This window comes from Acyrthosiphon pisum, chromosome A1 (assembly GCF_005508785.2).
Source record: "Acyrthosiphon pisum isolate AL4f chromosome A1, pea_aphid_22Mar2018_4r6ur, whole genome shotgun sequence".
NCBI lineage: Eukaryota > Metazoa > Arthropoda > Insecta > Hemiptera > Aphididae > Acyrthosiphon > Acyrthosiphon pisum.
The window spans coordinates 150,821,892-150,829,282 of NC_042494.1; the positions used below are offsets into that span (position 1 = coordinate 150,821,892).

The window sequence follows — 7,391 nt, forward strand, 5'->3', positions numbered from 1 at the left end:
AACAGGAAACGGTACAACATTTCGAAAAAACTGCCACCAGGAGAGCTGATGGTCGGTTTGTGCTCCGTCTACCTGTAAAACCAGAAGTTAGCCAACTAGGCGATAGCATATCTATGGCCATGTCACGCTTCATTAGCGTTGAAAGAAGATTATCACGAGATGAACAACTACGTACCGAGTATGTAAAATTCATGACACAATATTTAGAAATGGGTCACATGGAGGAAGTAATTGAAAACGAAATTCCAACATCAAGGCAATTTTACTTACCACACCACGCAGTGGTCAAAACGGCCAGTCTAACTACAAAGGTACGAGTAGTTTTCGACGCATCAGCTAAGAGCTCATCAGGACTATCTTTAAACGATGTCCTAATGTGTGGTCCGAGTATCCAAGAAGAATTGTTTTCGATCTTATGTCGGTTTAGAAGTCATCAGTTCGTTATCACTGCGGCTACGTAGAAAAAATGTTTCGACAGGTAGAGGTTGCAGAAGAAGACCGAAACTTGCAGCGTATCGTCTGGAGGTCAAACCCTAGTGAAGCGTTACGGACTTATAGACTGGGAAGAGTTGCATACGGTACAACTTCTGCTTCATTCATGACCACAAAATGTCTGTCAGTCCTATCAGAAGAATTCAACAGTCAGTTTCCCAATGCAGCTAAGGCAGTACGAACAGATTTCTACATGGATGACCTCCTGTCTGGTGCACAAACTGAGGAAGAGTGTTTACGTCTACAGAAGAATATTACTAGGATATTGAATTCAGCAAAAATGCCATTACGAAAATGGTGTTCAAACTCGCAGTCAGTACTCGAACATATCGACAACAAAAATGATGATGAGTTATTAGTGTTAGATTTGGGTGCAAATGACGTAATTAAATCGTTAGGCCTATGTTGGAAGCCAGTGGTAGACGTCTTTCAGTTCAACGTAGCGATTTCTGACAAGAACAGTGAAGCAACTAAGCGTAGTCTCCTGTCCGCTCTAAACAGTATATTTGACCCACTAGGATTCCTTGCTCCAGTGTTGGTAAAAGGAAAAATATTTCTGCAGCAACTATGGCTCGTTAAAGCAGATTGGGATAGTTCATTGTCTGTTGAAATAAAACAAAAATGGTACAATTACTGGTCAGACCTCAGTACGCTTAAAACACTGGAAATTCCAAGAAAGGCAGTCGCATGTGCAGGATTAAGGACCGAGTTTCACGGCTTTTGTGATGCATCAGAAAATGCCTATGGTGCATGTATTTATGTACGGTGTAAACTGCCAAGCGGAGTATGGCAATCACGATTATTGTGCGCATCTACTCGGGTCGCCCCTCTCAAGGGAGCTACAATCCCTAGATTAGAATTGGGGGGGAGCCCTAGTACTGGCTCAGTTAGCAATGAAGGTAGCTAAGTCATGGAAGGTTGACATACATAAATTTTACCTGTGGACCGATTCAACTATAGTGTTGGGATGGTTGAATAGTCAATCTAGTCGTTTGAAAACTTATGTGTCAAACCGTGTTGCACAGATTTTAGATATTACCAATACTGAGCAATGGTACTATGTTAGGACTTATGATAATCCAGCAGATGTGTTATCGAGGGGTGTGAAGGCGCAAGACTTGAAAGGCATTGAGTTGTGGTGGAGTGGACCAAAATGGCTATCTCATGAGCAAAATGGTTGGCGATTCGAACGAGTATCACTGCCAACTGGAGAAGAATTACCTGAGCAGAAAACCGTACGTTTCGTTCTTTTAACAGTGCAGTTACCAATGCGACTTGTTGATTCATGCTCAAACTGGCAACGCCTACGTCGAGCAACTGCGTGGATTCTGCGGTTCATTGAATTCATAAAAACTAAACGTACCCCACAACTAATACGCTACCTGACAGTTAAAGAGTTAATGGTTGCTGAACAGAGACTGATAGCTTATGCTCAAAGGGAAGCCTTTCCGGAGGAGCATGAAGCATTAGCAAAAAATAAGGACATTCCTGGTCGAAGCAAGTTAAGGTCATTGAACATCGGTCTAAGGTATGGCATGATAGTAGTAGGTGGTCGTCTTGACAATGCCAATCTTTCACAAGACCAAAGACAACCAATAATTCTTCCATACAATCACAGAATTACACAGTTGATATTCTTAGATTATCACATGAAATTATTGCATTGTGGTCCTCAGTTATTATTAGCGGAAATCAGGCAGAGGTATTGGCCGCTGTCTGGTAGACTATTAGCGCGCTCAACAGTTCGAAGGTGCGTGAAGTGTGTACGGAGCAAACCGATCTTTAAAATTCCAATAATGGCACCATTACCAAGGGAAAGAGTACAATGTTCACGTCCCTTCACGTACACGGGCGTGGATTTTGCAGGACCGTTAATCATCCGAAGCGGAATCAGGGGTCGATCAGGAACAAAGGCGTGGGTATCAATATTCGTGTGTTTTTCTACAAGAGCGGTTCATATAGAAGTAGTCGAGGACTTAACGAGCAAGGCTTTTATAGCGGCCTTAAGACGATTTGTTGCTAGACGAGGCAAACCCGCAGAACTGTGGAGCGATAACGGAACAAACTTCGTTGGAGCAAACAAGGAGTTGACCAAATATACTCAACATCTTGGCAGTCAGCTAGCAAATGAAGGGATCACCTGGCGTTTCAATCCCCCATCAGCCCCTCATTTTGGAGGGCTGTGGGAAGCAGCAGTTAAGAGCGCTAAACACCACTTGGCTAGGACTACTGGAGAGGCAAAGCTAACTCTAAGTGAGCTCAGTACACTGCTATGTCAAATTGAAGCCTGCCTCAATTCCCGACCATTGACACCTATGAGCAGCGATCCTAACGACTTCACTTCACTTACCCCAGCGCACTTCTTACTCGGTGCACCTGTAACGTCGTTCCCAGAACCTGATTTAAATGGCGAAGAACCACATGCAATGCGACGTTGGAAATTTGTACAACATCTGCTTCAAACTTTCTGGAAGCGATGGCACATGGAGTACCTACCCCAACTACAGGTCCGTGGAAAGTGGACATCAGGAAGCTCCAACCTAGCCATAGACGATTTAGTAATTGTCAAAGAAGACAACCTACCGCCCTTTAAGTGGCACTTAGCACGCGTTATAGAACTACATCTAGGTTGTGACGGTAACGTAAGGGTTGTGTCCGTACGTAACTCTTCCGGCAAAACAATGCGCCGTCCAGTCGCAAAACTTTGCAAGCTCCCAATAGATTCAGAGAAGTCTGTTGAAAAATAGATTTTTCAACGGGGGGGAGAATGTTCGCGCCGGCGGTAGCATCATAATAGTCCGTCCACACCGACCGAACACACACACACACACACACACACACACCGCAAGTTTTGTATTTATTATTTTTATGTCAATTGTGTCGTCCGTGAATTATTATGTAATATATAAATGTAGATAATGAGTTATGTAATGCGGCCGCCGACGGCTCGCTGTGTGGAAGCTTTAACACGGCCGCCGGAATCGTCAGTCCATCCCGTTACGCCAACGCGGAAAATATCACGTGCGCAAATCGCCGTGCCGAGGTGTAAAATTTATATTGTTTGTAGTATAAATTAATATATTGTTTCTTAATGTTAGTGTGCGCTAATCGCCATGACCATTATTGTCTTGTAAAATTTAAGGCACGAATTGCCATACTTATTTTTATTTTGTATAAGTGAAGTCGCGAATCGCCACTTTTATCAATTTTGCCGCGTACGCTAATCGCCGCGGGCATTATACTCATTGTTGTGTTATTATTATTTTCATTATTATACAGGATAGGTAGCAGCTGGCCAGCCGTGCACCGTCCAATTTGTGAGTTTTTATTTATTATTTATTATTTATTATTATATTTATATACCACCCATAGCTCAAATAGCTGGCACATTATTATTATTATATCTTGTTGGAGATAGAAGGGCCACAATATTATTAGTCATATTTTTATACCTTATGTTGCTGTGATTTTTTATATTCCTTGTGTCCATAAATAATTATATATTCTGTGTACAATACAGTAACCATTTTTACCAGCAACCGTGTTTATCCATTATTAAATAGAGTTACCTTTTTGTCATTATTTTATAAGCTTACACACTCTCACATCTACACACTCACACACCCACCACACACTAGCACTCTCTGGTCTTGCTCGGCGAACCCGTCCACTTCCTTTGAGTCGCTATAACATATATACACACAAACACAAGTCGATCGGTGTGTGAACGTTGCGTACAAGTATTGCGGTACCGGGCGCACGAGCTATAATTGTATCGTTCCCGGCGCGAACATTTTGGTGACCTCGACGTGATTATCATATTATCTAAGAGTCACGCGTAACAAGTATTATCGTCGTTATTATGTCATAATTATAATTGCCGATTTATAACGTTTCGTACGCGAATATATTATATCAAGAATAGCAATATTTGAATGAAATAATCTGAGTATTTGTGTTTTATTATATAAATGTCACAAAAAATTACTAAGGCAAATCAATATCGTTTTAGAGTTATCAATTACTGTTACATATATCTTGATTCGCTTAATTAATTGAGATCTGCGATATATTACTGTATATTCGTTCCTTATTAATTCGTCGTAAATTCGTAAGTGTATCGGATCAAGATCGTATTATTGTCATTATGGTTCTCGATGAGGATAATGAGAAACAGATGATCTTATTAAGAAAAAAACGTGGAGTGGTGAAGGCCTCATTAACACGACTTCGTAATTTTGTAAAGGAGTTTGATCACAATGAACAGTCAATCTCTCTCCTCGAGTTTCGTCAAGAAGAATTACCTAATATAAATAAAAAATTTGACGCAGTTCAATGTGAAATTGAGTTAATTACGGAAGAACCAGAGAAGGAAGAAGAAGAACGAGCATTATTTGAAAGGAACTACTTCGAAACAAGATCTCAAATGCAAGAAATCATCAACACCCGGAGCTCTTCAAGTACCGTAGGGCCAAATACATCGTTTGGATCGTCAAGCAATACAAACCGGGTTAGATTGGCGCCTATACCTCTGCCCACATTTAACGGTGACATTGAAAACTGGGAGGCCTTTTATGATGTTTTTCGCGCATTGGTTCACAATGATGAGGGGCTTACGTCAGTACAAAAATTATATTATTTAAGATCCTGTTTGAGTGGCCCAGCTTTAGATATCGTTAGTTCAATCCCGATGGTCGACGGAAATTATGAGGTGTTTACCGAACGGCTGAAGCAGAGATATGACAACGGAAGCCTCGTGATACAGACGCACATACGAGCGCTTCTTGATGCACCTCGTGTAGATACCGCTACCATAGAAGCGTTACAATTACTACATTCACATATTGGAAGTCATGTAGCTGCGCTTAAGGCCTTAGGCCAACCAATAGAACAGTGGGACGCATGGCTAGTTACTATTATTCTAAGGTGCCTTGACAAGAATACGGCACATGAGTGGCAGCTTCGACAAGAGGACTCGCAATTACCCAAGTACATTGACATAGAAAGGTTTTTAGCCAGAAGATGTATTGCATTTGAAAATTCAAACTCGGAATTACAGTCACGATCTCATAGTCAACCAATGGCAACAGGCCAACACCAATCAACTAGTAAACAAAGAAGGTCGGAGAAAGCTACCAAAATGGCATTTTTAGCCACTGGAAAGGGTCAGACCACAAAATGTCCATGCTGCACTGGGTTGCATAGGATATATGCGTGTGACAAGTTTAAGGAGTTGAGTATAAATGATCGTCTAAATATTATACGAGACACTCATTTATGTTTTAATTGTTTGTCCGCGTATCATACAACGAAAACATGCAAGTCAAACGGTTCATGTGGAGAGTGTGGGTTGAAGCATAATACTCTACTACATTTCTCAAAAAGTGTATCCGATGACCAGAAATTTAGCAATACAAGTGAAGGAGAATCATCTGCAACTGGTGCGTTATCAGCTACCTTATGGTCATCAGGGAACCGTTATGCATTTTTAGCTACAGCACAAGTGATCGTCAAAAATACAAATGGAATGCAGTTCAAATGTCGTGCCGTGTTAGACAGCGGCGCTCAAGTGAATTTTATATCTAAAAGGTTACAAAACGTACTTAAACTATCAGGAGAAAGGGTTGCATTGCCAGTGAGTGGAATCGGTTCAAGCAGAACACAATCGACTACAAGGGTAGACATCAAGGTTTGTTCCCGAGTATCACCATTCCAAGCCAACATATCATGTTACGTATTACCATCAATTGTCAACACCTTATCATCGAGTACAAGACCCTCAGACGGCTGGGGAATCAAAAAAAATATACTCTCACAGTTAGCTGACCCTCAGTTCGACCAAGCAGGTACCGTCGATATGTTAATGGGTGCAGGAATATTTTTTGAGTTGTTAGAGTCAGAAAGGATTCCGCTTCAAACTGGTAATCTCACATTACAATCCACAAAATTAGGCTGGGTTATGACCGGAGAGTTTAACGTTAATTGCTTAGTGAGTATTGGAGCGTCATTAGAAGACGAATGGCGAACAATGAAAACAGATCAAGGATTGTTCGGTAGGTTATCCAAGGCCAATAAGCGTCATGTAGAAGAACAGGAAACGGTACAACATTTCGAAAAAACTGCCACCAGGAGAGCTGATGGTCGGTTTGTTCTCCGTCTACCTGTAAAACCAGAAGTTAGCCAACTAGGCGATAGCATATCTATGGCCATGTCACGCTTCATTAGCGTTGAAAGAAGATTATCACGAGATGAACAACTACGTACCGAGTATGTAAAATTCATGACACAATATTTAGAAATGGGTCACATGGAGGAAGTAATTGAAAACGAAATTCCAACATCAAGGCAATTTTACTTACCACACCACGCAGTGGTCAAAACGGCCAGTCTAACTACAAAGGTACGAGTAGTTTTCGACGCATCAGCTAAGAGCTCATCAGGACTATCTTTAAACGATGTCCTAATGTGTGGTCCGAGTATCCAAGAAGAATTGTTTTCGATCTTATGTCGGTTTAGAAGTCATCAGTTCGTTATCACTGCGGCTACGTAGAAAAAATGTTTCGACAGGTAGAGGTTGCAGAAGAAGACCGAAACTTGCAGCGTATCGTCTGGAGGTCAAACCCTAGTGAAGCGTTACGGACTTATAGACTGGGAAGAGTTGCATACGGTACAACTTCTGCTTCATTCATGACCACAAAATGTCTGTCAGTCCTATCAGAAGAATTCAACAGTCAGTTTCCCAATGCAGCTAAGGCAGTACGAACAGATTTCTACATGGATGACCTCCTGTCTGGTGCACAAACTGAGGAAGAGTGTTTACGTCTACAGAAGAATATTACTAGGATATTGAATTCAGCAAAAATGCCATTACGAAAATGGTGTTCAAACTCGCAGTCAGT

At 41.4% G+C, this 7,391-nt stretch overlaps 3 protein-coding genes across 3 annotated transcripts in view; all 3 read left to right on the plus strand.

The window, feature by feature from the left end:
• Nucleotides 1-461, plus strand: part of LOC103310533 — a 1,272-nt gene extending 811 nt beyond the window's left edge. The window contains exon 2 of the mRNA XM_008189139.1: nt 6-461. Within this exon, the coding sequence (XP_008187361.1) occupies nt 6-461 (456 nt within the window). The remainder of the gene's footprint in view (nt 1-5) is intronic.
• Nucleotides 462-466: 5 nt separating this feature from the next.
• LOC103310532 lies at nt 467-3,239 on the plus strand. Its single transcript, XM_008189130.1, has 2 exons — nt 467-1,391; nt 1,453-3,239. The coding sequence occupies exons 1-2, from the start codon at nt 467-469 to the stop codon at nt 3,237-3,239; spliced, it is 2,712 nt and encodes a 903-aa protein (XP_008187352.1).
• A 1,400-nt stretch (nt 3,240-4,639) lies between these two features.
• Nucleotides 4,640-7,042, plus strand: LOC103310529. Its single transcript, XM_008189121.1, has one exon. It carries the CDS (start codon nt 4,640-4,642, stop codon nt 7,040-7,042), a length of 2,403 nt encoding a protein of 800 aa, XP_008187343.1.
• Nucleotides 7,043-7,391: the final 349 nt, after the last annotated feature.

Bases quoted from the DNA above. Each gene is read 5' to 3' on its own strand.
- LOC103310529 (XM_008189121.1), top strand. From the start codon at position 4,640: ATGGTTCTCGATGAGGATAATGAGAAACAGATGATCTTATTAAGAAAA.
- LOC103310532 (XM_008189130.1), top strand. From the start codon at position 467: ATGTTTCGACAGGTAGAGGTTGCAGAAGAAGACCGAAACTTGCAGCGT. The intron at 1,392-1,452 runs GTAGCTAAGTCA...ATTCAACTATAG, and splicing joins TGGCTCAGTTAGCAATGAAG to TGTTGGGATGGTTGAATAGT.